This window comes from Pristis pectinata, chromosome 23 (genome assembly GCF_009764475.1).
Source record: "Pristis pectinata isolate sPriPec2 chromosome 23, sPriPec2.1.pri, whole genome shotgun sequence".
Classification (NCBI taxonomy): domain Eukaryota; kingdom Metazoa; phylum Chordata; class Chondrichthyes; order Rhinopristiformes; family Pristidae; genus Pristis; species Pristis pectinata.
In genome coordinates, this window is record NC_067427.1 from 13,111,095 (window position 1) to 13,125,944 (window position 14,850).

At 46.7% G+C, this 14,850-nt stretch overlaps 1 protein-coding gene across 1 annotated transcript in view; it reads right to left on the reverse strand.

The window, feature by feature from the left end:
* The window catches only part of LOC127582049 (adenylate kinase isoenzyme 1-like), a 102,074-nt gene that overhangs the window by 69,291 nt on the left and 17,933 nt on the right, over positions 1–14,850 (reverse strand). The window contains exons 3-6 of the mRNA XM_052037005.1: positions 10,863–11,024; positions 5,247–5,419; positions 3,991–4,104; positions 939–1,130 (exon numbers count right to left, since the gene is read on the reverse strand). Coding sequence (XP_051892965.1) covers positions 939–1,130; positions 3,991–4,104; positions 5,247–5,419; positions 10,863–11,024 — 641 coding nt within the window. The remainder of the gene's footprint in view (positions 1–938; positions 1,131–3,990; positions 4,105–5,246; positions 5,420–10,862; positions 11,025–14,850) is intronic.

A 14,850-nucleotide genomic window follows, 5' to 3' on the forward strand; every position in this document is an offset into this window, starting at 1 on the left:
GCTTTCAGAGCAATCTAATCAGTCCCATTCTACCCCCACTTATTCTCCATAACAGCGGGTCCTGATGCAGGGCTTTCAACCGGAAATGTTGACAATTCCTTTCCTACCACAGGTGCTGCTCGACCCACTGCGAATCTCCAGCAGATCTCTTACAGTTTCTTACAAATCTCTTACAGTTTCTTTCTTGAATTAAGGGCACTCCTTTATCTTTACAACCAATAAAATCTTGTCACCTTTGTAATGTGCAGGACACCAGTTTACAGTCAATTTGCATTCCCTAAGGATCAGAGAGCAGTGTAATAATGACCCAGATAATCTGTTTGCTGAAGCGTGAAAGTTGGCCAGGTCACCAAGACTGACCCGTCAGACCTTCACTGCATTACTTCCATCCAACCGAGAGGGCAGAGGGAAAGCAAACACTGCAGATGGTGGAACAAAGGCAGGCGATGCTGGGAATACCCAGGTCAGGCAGCCTCAGCAGAGAGAGAAGCAGAGTTAACATTTCAGGTCAATGACACTGCATCAGAACTGAACCCTTCACACTGCTTCTCTCTCCATGGATGCTGCCTGACCGGCTGAGTATTTCCAGCATCACCAGTTTTTGCTCCAGCATTTTGCGCTTTTGTTTAAGCCAAATTCGGCCCCGATTCAATGAAAGATGACAGCTCCCTCGGCAATGCATCCAAGTGTTAGTTTTGACTCTATACCCAACACCCTGGAGTGAGATTTTAAACACCCTCAGAAACAAGAGTATCACTAAAATGTCAAAACACAGAAATATTTCCCAACAGTTACTGACCTTAAATGAGTTGATCCTTATAGGGAGTGCTGGTTATGAATAAATATTTAACATGGAATGGAAAAACAACAGGCAAACACTCAATAAAGAAATGCAAAGACCTCAACACGTTGTGTGCAGTTACCCATGGCGACCTTACCCGAACAATGAGCTCCTTTTCCTGGTAGTACTTCACAATCAGGTTGATGTTCTGTTTGAAGGTCTCGACCCTGGCGCCGATGGCATGATTGTTGTCGTCTAGCCGACCTTGCTGCACAGCTCGTCTCTCCAGCCGCTGCCGCAACCGGGTGATTGGAGCAGCCAGGAGAAGCACCAAGTCCGGAGAGCCAATCTGTAATCAAGCCGTGAACAGAAAGGGAACAACTTTCGACTTCTTGTGTTTTCTTGTAAAAATTGTGCATAATTTATGTTTTTCTTGTGAATGCTGCTTATATGATGCTCTATGCCTGTGATACTGCTGCAAGCAAGTTTTTCATCGCACTAACTCTCGTTCCTTATGCCCGTCTTAACTCTTGCTGCCTTGTGATTATTTCTACGACCTTGATGTTCTTGAGGAAGAACAGCAAGGTCGTAGAAATAATCACAAGGCAGCAAGAGTTAAGACGTGTATAAGGAAAGAGAGTTAGTTTTCACACTTAATGGCATACAAGACCAAGCTTGTTCTTCGGTTCCCATGTATTGATGTCAGCAGATGAATGGGACCAACCCTGCTAGCTTCAAATCCAGCCCCCACTGACAGGCTGAACATCTCACTGTAACCCAATGGATTTGTACGAGCTCGAATCCACAACACGCATCACCTTCGGTTCTTGGACCAGCCGGCACAACCCCAATCACTACAGTCTAGCAACATGACGACGACTTGGATCACTTTGCACTAAAATGGACTTGGTATTTTTGTGTTCTAACTGGGTTCTTTCTTGTAAAAATTGTGCATAATTTATGTTTTTCTTGTGAATGCTGCTTATCTGATGCTATGTGCTTGTGATGCTGCTGCAAGTGAGTTTTTCCATTGCATCTGTGCGCACAGATACTTGTGCGTATGACAACAAACTCAGCTTTGATGGTGAGGGGCCTCTGGATTACTGACGGGAAATAGGGGAGGATCCCCCCCCCACCGCCCCCCAGTGCAGTGTTGTGGGGAGGAGGGATGGAGGTGCGGGGTGGGGAGGAGGGTGCTCTTCTCATGCTCCATTTAAAGCAGACTGGGAGAAGTAACTCGGGTATGAAATCGATGGGTAGGAATGTTAAACAGCAGAAATCACATCATTGTCCCACAAACCTCTGCCTGATATTCCACATAGTACAACTGCACTGACCGTCAGCTGAGTGGGTAATAATTGGCCAAAGCAACAGCACTTCCCCAAACTGGGCCCAGCCATCCCTCAGGTACTTAAACATAGCGAGTGCCATCGAATTTCCTGTGATGGAGAGCAGGGAAGAAGGGAAGAAAAGGTTACTACAGTGGGGAAAGGGAAAGGCTCAGCAAAAGGCTTCAAGGTGCCTCTATAGCCATCATCAGCACCAGGTACAGGAGACAGACAACCAGAGGTAGACTGCAAGGTTGGAGGAGGCTGTGAAGCAGGGTGGGCCAAGGGGTTGGAGGACAAGGATGGTTATTTTAAATTTTAAAGTGATAACCAGTGTCAGCTGGGACAGGAGAGAGAGGAACAGGACTCGGCACAGCTGAGTTTTGGGAGCAGCGGCATTCCTGGCAAAGTTCAGTTTGGAGCAGAGTGCTGCATTGTGTTGCCTGCTCTACACGTGAGGAAGGAGAGGAGCTCAGTGCAGGTACCAAGTACCAAAGGCAAGAACAGATTCTGTTCTCCAGCACTGACACCCTCAGTCTGATGAACACGAAAGGCAAAGAATGGATCAGGGGAGAGTGTGCCGTGGTCACTGGGGGTGATATCTGGAAAATCATTACTTGGGGGTTTCCTCCCAATCCATTCAAGGATAGAAAATCTATAGCAACACTTTGTATAATGCAATAAAAAAAATCCCAAGGCACCCATAGGAATGATCATCACACCAAACTTGACATGGAGCCACATCAGAAAGTTTTAGGGCAGATGACCAAAGACTTGTTCAAAGAGGAAGAAGTTTTTAAGGAGCTTCTTAAAAGGAGGGAAGAATGTAGGGAGAGAATTCCAGAACTCGGGAAGCCACTGATAGAGTGACAGACCTCAGGGATACACAACAACAGGATGAGACAACTTTTCCCAGCCCTGATGGGGAAGCGTTTCACTCAAGAGGAAATTTGCAGTGGTCTACCCGAGATCAAGGTCCAAACCAAGTGGGAGAATCAGGGGGCAATGTTTCTCTTGTTTAGTTTCACCACAGCTATCGGTTTGATAAAGTCATAGAAAGTTATAAATTTAAAATAAATTGCTGGCTGATCTGTATATTAAGTCCACCTCATGTCTCTCAATGTCTGTCCTGAGATTTTTGATGAAAACCCAGCATCAGCAGTGGGTGTTCCAGATTTCAGCAGCTTGAAGAATTGTTTCCTGAAGAGCTTTCCTCTCGTTTTAAACTGCAACCCTTTGCTCCAACCACAGGTAACAGATTTTCCCTCCCTTTACTCCATCAAATCAGTTCATCATCCCAAATACCTGCCTCTGCTCACTGAGCACTGGAGCTCAACGGGCAGCAATGGGCGAGTGGCTCTCCCATGTTCCTACCACATCATCAGAAGGCCCCACAGAACACCCCCTCACCGCTCCCCCAAGATACATGTGCCCATTCCTCCCAGTTTTCTGCTGCCCCTTTATCAAATATGGAGCTAAGGTTCCCAGGGGCCTTCACTCCCACACAGAACTGTTATTGCTCCATTATCCGTTCCTACTTTGTCCGTCGATTTAGCAAAACATTGTGGGCCGAAGGGCTGTTCCTGTGCTGTACTGAGCTGAAGTTTTGTTTTAAACACATATCACATCTATTCTGGCCTCCTGAATCCTGAACCTCTGGGAACAAGGACCTCAATTATCACTGTCTCCCTCCTTTTGATAACGTCACCATGGCCTGTGTGACATTGGTTCAGTACAGGTCATCAGGGAGATGCTCCAGCAGCACTGCTCAGGCCAGGTTGAGCAGAGTGACATCTCATCCCGAGCTCCCTGGTGGTACATCTCCCTGCAATGGGGATTGGGTGCGAGGGAAGCGGCAGAGAAATGCACTGAGAGCCCCACCTGTTCTTCAAATGTGAAGGCCTGGCTGATCTCCTTGGGAAAACCATCCACGATAAAACCTTTTGCATCCGGGTGCTTCATGAACTGGTGCTTCAGCTCCTCAATAGCCGTTTCCTGAGAGACCCAAAGGGGCACATTTTAGAGAGCTTGATACATTTCTTAAGATTATAAGCAGCAAGGTTATAAGCAGAACTGACCCATCAGGTTCATAGGTCAAGCTCAGAACAGTGTGTTGCGTGGGAAGGAGGGGTGAAATACCGGTATCGTGACATTATTGTCACACGCACTGAGATACAGTGAAAAGCTTTTGGAGACACAAGAGACTGTAGATGCTGGAATCTGGAGCAATAAATAAATCTGCTGGAGGAACTCAGCAGGTCGAGCAGCATCTGTGGGGGTGGGAAGGTTGGGGGGAAAGGGAACTGCAAATCCTGATGCAGGGTTTCAACCCAAGACGTCGATGATTCCTTTCCTTCCACAGTTGCTGTTCGACCCGCCGAGTCCTTCCAACAGATTGTTTGCTGCTAGTGAAGATCTTTTGTTTTGCGTGCCAGACAGACAGATCACGTCATACACAATTACAGTGAAGTAGTAAAAAGAAAATAAAATGCAGAATGTAGTGTTGCAGTTATAGAGGAAGTTCAGTGCTGGTAGACAAAGTGAAAATATCACGCAGATGGGGAACAAATTCGACTTGGCTAAGGTCATGATGTTGGCAATAACTCTGAGGGTGGTACCCTCACACCCAAGGGCAGTGGCAGTACCCTCACCCTGGAAGAGGTCAGTGGGCAAACTCTCACCCAGGGGCAGTGACCGTGGACATGATCTACACCATCTGTGACGGGGCAGTGATTCTGTGGGCAGTACCCTCACATTGGGGGGGGGGGGGGGGCCAATAATTCTGTGGGGAAAACCCTCTTCTGGGAGTGGGCAGACCCTCATCCGGAGACAGTGACAGTATGCATCATCTTCACCATCTAGGACAGGGGCAGTGACAGCAAACAGATCCACAGCCAGGCACAGAAGCAGTGACAGTGGGCTTGACCTTCACCCTCCGGGGCAGGGGCAGTGAATCAACGAGCAGATCCTCATCCCTTGGGGCAAGCCTCACACTCAAGTGCAGCTCTGAGGGAGTGTTCTACTGTCCACTGCTTCTGCGCAGAGACCCTAACCAAGAGGTCCCCCCCCTGGCCTGTTTGGATGGCCATGAAGTATCACAGCCCTGTATGTACATGGCTGCCTAACGGGCTCCTTACCGGAGGTGCCAGCTCCCCATTGGCGATGATCTGCGCGATGAGCTCCCACTTGCAATCGCTGGTGGCGCGGTGCAGCATCTGTCGACGCAAGATCTCTCCCACCGAAACAGACTCAAATCCATAACGCTGGGCCATCTTGGCACTCTGCGTGCCCTTTCCGCTCCCAGGGCCACCTGCAGAAGGAAGTGGGGGGGGGGGGGGTGGTGGTGGGGGGTGGAAGGAGAGATTGAAACGAGTGAGGAACAAAGTGGCAAACAATGAATACTGGCCACGGATCATCAGGTCAGATGATATATCTTTATTAGTCACATATACATCAAAACACACAGTGAAATGCATCTTTTGCATACAGTGTTCTGGGCAAGTGTAAGTGTCGCCACACTTCTGGTGCCAACATAGCATAAGCCGTATGTCTTTGGAATGTGGGAGGAAACCGAAGCACCTGGAGGAAACCCACACAGACATGGGGAGAACGTACAAACTCCTTACAGACAGCTGCCGGAATCGAACCCAGGTCGCTGGTGCTGTAAATAGTTATACTAACCGCTACGCTTACCGTGCCTGTCCACCAACACCAAACCCTGCAGAGATATGCTCTGTGTAGGGCAAGGTCGAGGAGAAGAGGACCACAGCTTCCACCTTTAACACCATCAGTTCTGGGGATACAGGTGTTGGTGGGATGACATTTTGAGAAAGTTCATAGAGTTTAGAATCACACAGCACAGAAACAGGTCCTTCATATGCTAACCATCTTTGATCACTTTGTATTACAACGGACTTTTTTTTGTTCTTTATTGTATAATTTATGTTTTTCTTGTGAATGTTGTATCTGAAGCTATGTGCCTGTGATGCTGCTGCAAGTAAGTTTTTCATTGCACCTGTGCACACATGTACTTGTGCACGTGACAATAAACTCGACTTTGACTAACAGTCAAGCATCCATTCATAGTAGTCTCACCCCACACTCCCCTCAATTCCCCCCAGATTCTACCACTTACCTGCACACTTAGAGGCAACTTACAGCAGCCAACTGACCTACCAACCCCGCACGTCTTTGGGATTTGGGAGCAAACTGGAGCCCCCGGGGGGAAACCCATGCAGTCACAGGGAGAACATCAAACTGCAGCAGAGGTCAGGATCGAACCCAGGTCGCTGGAGGTGTGAGGCAGTGGCTCTACTTGCTGCACCACTGTGGTGGCAGGCTTCTTCTTAATCTTTAGTGCATTAGATTGCCCACAGCAGGGTTGGGTAGGGAGTCAAACCCAGTGATGATGGAAGAGTACGGCTGTCAGATCTGCAGTGCATCGCATTAACGATCCACTTGTAACCAACACCCAGGCTGAGCCGAGCCCCCAGCCAGTGAGAATTAGGCACTGGCTTGATGCCACAATTTTAGGTCTCCCTTGGGGGAAGGGGCCATCTCTCCCCCATGTTCACACTGCCTGCTCTCCTGTGAGCTTCCAATGGAGCATCTGTCCCACCCACACCTCGTGCCCCAGTGTTAGAAGGGGAGGATCACCTCCACTCTGGTGCAATGGTACTGCTGCACCTGCACTCACATCGGACAGGACAGTCCAACCCCCTCGAACCCGCTGCAGTCCAGTGCAGCTTCCTCCAGGCTGCTGGAAGCTGCAGCGCGGGTGCCTGTGGCCTCGCAGACACCAACACAGAGCTTTAACGCCTGGGCTGCTCTCGGCTGTCTGCAGGTCCGTCAGGGACAATCTGCGAGGGTGGGTAGCACCAGGACGAAGGGATTCTGTCTGTTTCAGACAGGACTCTGAGCTGGTGGGGTTGCCATGCACCCACTGCCCTTGGACATGCAGCCACTTCCTGCATGGCAACAGTGAAAAAAAACAGCTGTAAACCACTGAGGATGTGAAGGGTGCTATATCAATGTGAGTTTCTTTTTAAAATGCTGAGCAGATATTTGAGATGAAAAAACTACAGTCATTTTGAACAATCTATTCCTCAGTCTGGATATATATTAAAGGAAGCAAATCTTTCTTTCAGTCAACATCCAAGACCAACTAAAACCCATCCCTCACCTACCTCTCCCTATGCCCTGCTCCCCCCTCCTTCTTCATCCTCTCCACCATGCTCCCCCCTTCCCCATGCTCTTCCATTCCCCAGGAGCCTGCTCCATGCCCTGTTCTAAGTCTAACAGCCCAAAAACTGACCACACAAATGGAGAAGCTAGGTGGGGAGTCTGTACCAAGGTCACAGGGCAGAAGATAAATAAAATCGGGAAGAGGTGGTTAAGCTGACGTCAATCTTGGGTTTGTAAACATCTATAGATTATAGGAGAAAGAGGAAATTGAGCTCCATTTTTTAAATTATACTTTAAATCTTAAGTTGACTGTTCAGATCCACCATGTCTCTTGAGATATCACAGCCAATTTCTCCTTCCATCCCAACGTATGATCACCCCATGTGAACAAGGCACTGGGAAGTGGGGGCAGGGGGATGGTTGCTAGTCGCAACTAGCACCTGTGGTGCAAGGAGTTACAGACAGCAGGAGAGGATGGTAATACCTGATGATGAAACACAAGGAGCCGCGGTGTGAAGCTTGTGGTAAAGGTCGACCTTAAACTAAAGGCAAACCCCATCACCCCTGGTCTATCCTCTCAAACAAGGCAGGAGCAGGGTTTCTGGGCCCATGACATCCCAACTCCAGAAAACCATGAGCTTTAAGCAAGGCATGTGTGTTGAGCCCTGACCATTTCCTGTGGGGAAGGGGTGCAGAAATGCAACTGGGTTGGGGTGGAGGGAGCGTCGTTAAAATTGTGGCTTAGTTTTCCAGGAGTTTCACTGTATCAGGAACTTCTGAGAGAATAGTGGGGTACCAAGTCTCGCTGTTGATTTCTGATACTACTTCAATCAACTGGGGCAGAATTACACCTCAGCTTAACTGAAGTGTGGCACCATTGACAGCCCATCTGTCTCCAAGCTGATCACATGACCATCCCTCACTTAGACCCTGGACTAGAGGGAAAATGGAACCCCAGGTTTCAGATCTCAAACCACACCTTGACCTGCCCATTTTCCCTCTCATTGCCTTCCCATTTTTGGAAGGGTCTTGGACTTTAACCTTTGAAGTAAACATTTTAACTAAAACGAAATAAGGTGAGAAAAATTGTAAAAGGAAGATGCGGTTATCCATCCCAAGTGAAAATTTATCAACAACAAATTTTATTTATAAGCACGTTTAACATTGTAAGAATGCCTCCAGGCACTTCACAGCTCAATTATCAAACAAAAAAGATGACTGAGCCATGTAAGACAACTTTGGGGCTGATGGGTAAAAACTTGGTCAAAGATGTTCTCTATAAGGAGCATCTTAAAAGAGAGAGACAGGCAAAGGGAGGGAAATCCAGATTTCAGGGTCTTGGCAGATGATGGTGGATCAGCAACACTGCAGTGGAGAAACAGTGTTCAGACAGCACATTTACTCATCGAGGCATACAACACAGGAAGAGGCCCTTCAGCCCATCATGTCCATGCCGGCCTCCAACTACCCACTGGGACTTGATCCACGTTGACAGATGGCCACCTCGGGATGCAGTCACCACCTCCGCAGCGCACGACATGTTTGTTGAGACAAAGTTTAGGGAGCTGCCACACCAGTCAATTCACACTGGAAAGAGGCTATTTAAATAATCTACATTTGGCAGGCAATTTGCTTATTAGTGCCACCTGTTCCCATCTACTGTAGTGCTGAGATCCTGCAACTCATTACATCCTGTGTAATCATAGTGTCTGGAGCGTGTGATGCTAATATTAGTAAATCCCCTTAATTGACAATATTTTAATATTAGTAAACAAATCAGCTTTCTTCTCCTGGAATAATTTCATGGGCTCTTTATTCTCAAGGCTTGTGTGCCAAGTCCAGTATTGAGACACCCTTTAAGTAAAATAATTAAAACAGAATGCATGACAAGCGAATTCAGACCACTCAATACTGATTTGTTTGCAGCTTGAGTGATCCCAGGAAAATAAGCCTAGACTCCTCTTTACTGTAAGCGTGTCTGTCGAAAGCCCTTCCTGCTACTCTCAAAACAACAAAGTAATGGACACCCACTCGTATCAAAACATTTTGCCCGTCTGTTGCTCCATCCAAGTGGTCAACATTGTCACATCTTGCAGCGGTTCCACTCTGTCTCAGCATTCCCCAAAGCTCGTCTCCCACCCTTCTATATGCAGTTGCTGCTCACCTTGCCCTCCAGCCCAAGCCCTGCTTTGGGTCTTGACCCAACTCCACTGGTCACTTCACCTTTCACGGGGCCTTGGAAGGAGGGAGGGGCATTTGGACTCCACGTTAGATGACGGCGCCAGATTACAGAAAGCAAGTTTGCTTCTTGTGGAACATCAAAAGGTAAAGGGTGACTTGAGCGAGGTTTTCTCTGGATTTTGAAAGGTATTGGTCGGATGATAAGCAGGAATGTTTCCCCATTGCTGGAAAAGTCCAGGACAAGGCAATGGATTGAATGGCCTCCTTTGTCACCACTAATTTCTAATCAGAGCCAAGCCCATCAGGGGCCAAGTGAGGAAACCTTTCTTCACATGGGATTGTAGAGTAGACTTGCCAACTCTGTAGTCAAAACAAAACATGCTGGAAACACTCAGCAGGTCGGGCGGCATCTATGGAACAAGAAACAGTTAATGTTTCAGGTCTGGGACCCTTCCCTTGCCGTCTCTGTAGTACGCCACATGATGAAACTTCATTAAGAACCAATTTCCAACCAACTCTCTCCCATGAAGGGCAGCAATGCTCACCCAATGAATAACTCTAAATCAAAGGTTGATAAATTATTGTTAGCCATGGGTACTTAGACATGTAACCTCACTGGGTGGATGGATTATGGGTGCGGGTGTGATCCCTCTGATCAGGCACAGAGGGCTGAATGGCTTTCCTTGGTTCCCAGCCTGAGCCAGCAACCAAATCAACTTCATTGCAGCCAGATCTGAATGCATCCCTACTATTCTCTTCAACTGCTCCCCAAGGTAGTGGGCTCCATTCCCTCTCACTCTTCCATGAAAAACTCATCCCCTCCCAGTAACATGATCCTGTGCTCTCACCCATTTGGGGCAGTGGGCAAGGAGCAGAGAAAGATTGGAACACAAAGTGAAGTCTCCTGGTTTACTTCAGAACAGTTTCACAAGATCTGTTACATCCACTCGAGTAGGCAGACAGGGCACTGACTTCACCTTTTACTTTAAACACAGGGCCACAGATAGCAGAGCACTCTCTTCATCAACCTTGACTCAGAACTGGCTCAAGCAAGAGGGTTACTACTGAGCCACAACTATTACAACATTTAGAGAGCACACTCTATGATAAGGTAGTTAACAGGAACCTGCAATATATAACCAACACAATGCATTGACCATACTATATTAGTGTTGGGCAATTTTACAGTCAGTGGAAAAATAGTAGCATTATTTAGCGTTGAATCAAACACCTTCACTGGACCTTTGTCCATCTGTCCTAATACCTCAACCTCCATTTTTTTTTAAAACAGCACGAATGACCCCAGGCGCTTCATGTTAAAGGTGGAATGTAAATAGTGTTTGTTCTAACCAGTAATAAGCCAACGTTGGAGGAAAGCAGAGACTTACCAATAACAAAAATAATGCAGGGCCTTGGTTTGCTTGGGTCGAAGACCTCATATTCTTGAATCAGCCCTGATGATTCTGTCATATCCGAGTCACTCTCGATTGAAAATTGGGCTTGGATTGGAGGCAGACGATCATAGCGGCGATGGGGAGCCACTCCCAGCTCTTAACAGAAGCAAAGGCTAATTAGTAAAGTGCAGTCCAAGTCTAAAGTGCTTCAAACATTAAATCCCATTCATTTCGCTGGCTACCATTATTAACTCTGTCTCTGCAGATACTGCCTGATGTGTTGGGTGAACCCAACATTTTCAGTGTTTGTTTCACATTTCCCTGGGATCCTGTGACCAGTTGAGGTCGATTGGATTGAAATAGTGGTACCTCAATCAGATTCAGGAATCAGAACACAAGAAATAGAAGCAGCAATTGGCCACTCGGCCCTTCACGCCTGTTCTGCTGTTCAATAAGATCACGGCCAATCTTCTACCTCAGTGTCACTTTCCTGCACTGACCCTACATCCCTTGCTTCCGTTAATATCTAAAGATCTATTGATCTCCATTTTGAACATACACGACAACTCAGCCTCCACATCCCTCTTTGGTAGAGGATTCCAAAGATTCCTTACTGTCTGGTGAAGAAATTTCTTCTCATCTTTGTCCTGAATGCTGACCCATTATTTTGAGGCTATGACCTCTAGAACTAGACACTCCAGCCAAGGGAAACATCAACCCTGCATCTACCCTTTTAAGTCCATGAGAGTTTGTACATTTCAGTGAGATCACCATCCTTCTTCTAAACTCCAAAGAGCATAAGCCCAGTCCGCTTACTCCCTGCTCACGTAACAAACCCACCATAAACATGTCTTTCGTCCTTGCCCTTTCCTGGAGGAATCACTTGCTCTCACACAAAATGTTCTGCCATTACTGGCATCCCACCAATATTCCAGTCACATGACTATTACCAATATATCAGCCTAGAAATATCAGCAGGGAGATAATTTTCCTCCACAGGGCTAAGGCACAAGATTAACTGCAGCCACCTAACTGTTACGCCAATTGAACAATCCGAGGATCGAACAAATCAAACAAACCAAAATTTATTTAGGAGAGTAGATTTGCCACTAAACCTTTGGAAAAACTCTCAGTTAAAGTTTACCGTAACCTGCAGGTCAAAGCTTTTTTTAAATTTTTTTTAAAATGTTTTTAATACTTTATTTATACAGCACGGTAACAGGCCCCTCCGGCCTAACAAGTCCACGCCACCCATTTAAACCCACGTTAACCTACCTGTACATCTTATAGAACATGGGAGGAAACTGGAGCACCTGGAGGAAACCCACGCAGACACGGGGGGAACGTACAAACTCCTTACAGGCAGCAATGGGAATTGAACCCTGATCGCTGGCGCTGTAATAGCGTCGCGCTAACCAATACACTACTGTACTTGTTGAAGAGACATCCTTGGTGGGACTGTGGACTTTTAACAAAGATAGGCCTAACTAGAAGCTGAAACAGTTCCAGATTTAAATCTTTATCTTGCACTGTAAATTTCTGATTGCTAATAGTAAAAGGTAGACAGTCTGGAAAGAACTCAATATTATCAGCTTACAACGATCAGCTTGAGATCGTCACAATTCCCCTCTGTAAACAACAGAGTGACATGGGTAATTTAAAAGGAAGTTAATTGTTTAAATCAGCCTGATAGATTTGCAACAACCCTGGCTGAACAGAACATTTGTCCAGGCAACTGTCTGTATAAATAAATGAACCATTGAACTCCAAAATTAGACATTTAAATGGATTTGTTTCAATTTCTCTTTTATCTAAAACTTTATAAAAGAGGTAGGCACCCAAAAAAATAATCTGCCTCCATCCAGAGGGTGTCTGATATTACAAATATTCAACTCTGATCAGCAACATTCAGAAATAATCTGTGTGTCTGCAATTATAATCTCCAGCCCCAGACACCTTTTAAAAGGAATTCAGTGATAGGATTAATCACGCGTGATCAGCACTGCACAGAGCAGTCGATGAATTCAATGCTTTTGAGCGGCACCTGCAAACTTCAGATTCAAGAGGGGAGGTTTCTGGGAGGAAGGGCTTGTTGACACTTTGGTTTCATTGTGAAGGTTAGCAGCACAGTGGCATGGGACATCTGCTCCCCTCTGGACTCTGCCTCAAACATGTGAGACCAAGTGCAGGGAAAGACAAGAAGCCTGTGGTCAGGAAGATGGGAAACAAAAATAGAACACTTCAGACACAAAAAAAGCCCCAGCCAATTGTTAAATGCGCTTCTCAGTGTTTTCAGGGGTTGACTGACCATGTATTTCCATCAGATCATTATTTTTAACCGTCTACTCAGATGCACTGCAGGTTCCAGCATTCACTAGTGGCAAGATTAATCATAAAACGTTGCCAAAAAAAAATCTGTTACCAGTAAGACTCCCTCTGCACAGTCCTAAGTACAATGCTGAAGAGGACATACAATTTATTTCATTCATTCTGTGCGGCCTTTATAGCTCACCACCAATCGTTCTCAAGAACGTGGTGGTGAGCTGCCTTCTTGCAGTCCTTCCGGGCAGGAAGTTCCAGACTTTAGACCCAGTAATGATGAAGGAATAGTGATATGGAGACACAAGAGACTGCAGATGCTGGAATCTGGAGCAACACAAGAAGTGCTGGAGGAACTCAGCAGGTCAGGCAGCATCTATGGAGGGAAATGGACCAGATGTTATACATCTCCACGTCAGGGTGCTACGCGACATGGAGGGGAACCAGAAGTGGTGGTGTTCCCCTGCATCCAAAGCCCTTGTCCTTCTTGGTGGTTGAGGTGGAAGGGTTGGGAGGTGCTGTCATAACAGCCTAGGAGAGCAATTGCAGACATGTTGTAGGAGGCACACATTGTAGCCACAGTGGGGAAACAATGGAATCAAACGTCAGAAGCACAGCAGTGACTGAGATCCCATTTCCTCCTTACCCTACCACAGATGCAGTGCACCCATCAGACCCTGAGTAAGGACCCCAAGACCATTTTAACATCAGGCCGTTCAAAACGTCAGCTTTTATATGGAATCACTCACCAGCTGAACTCATTTGTGGTTGGACATCAACCACCCTCGAGTTCCGGCAACTCACCAATGGCAAGATTAGTCACAAAACGTTGCCAAAAACAAACTGTTACCAGTAACAGGTTCTGTCTTTAGATCAAAGCCAACGACATCACAAATTGCAGTTTAGTTCGACTTCTCCTTTCACGGATAGCTTCCTGTTTCTTACCACTGGTCCTGTTTCACAGCCAATTCATCGAGACCGTGTCTATAGATAGGGAATGCACCAACGGTAGACAACACCTGGGTAAATACAGACAGGGAAATATCTGGGGTGGCAGGATCAGAGGAAGCAACAGCACCCTGGGGAAATGTTACATCTGGGGAGACCCATCAGGATATTATATGTTTCAGTAGAATCCCCTTGAACAGTTTTAAACTCCAATGGATACAAGACCAACCCCCCCAACCTTCCCTGAAAGACAACCCACCCATTCCAGGTATTAGTTCCATTTAATTTCTCTGAACTACTTCCAACGCAGTTTATTCCTTCCTTAAGTAAGGAGATCAATACTGTGCAGAGAACTCCAGATGTGGTCTCACCAATGCCCTACACAACTGAAGAACAACTTCCCTACTATCGCAGTCAATTCCCTAGCAATAAACACAACATCCTATTGGTTTCCCCAATTATTTCTTTTACCTGCACACTAGCCTTTTCGCCAGTCAGGCACCAGGACACCCAGACCCCTCTGCGTGTCAGACCTCTGCAGTCTCTCATCATTTAAATAAAATGCTTCCTTTATTTTTCCAGCCAAAATGGGCAATTGCGCACATTATAGTCCATTTGCCAGATCTTAGTCCATTCACTGAACCTTCCTTTATGCAACAAACAATCCACTGGAGGAACTCAGCGGGTCAAGCAGCATCTGTTTTGTGGGGGGGGG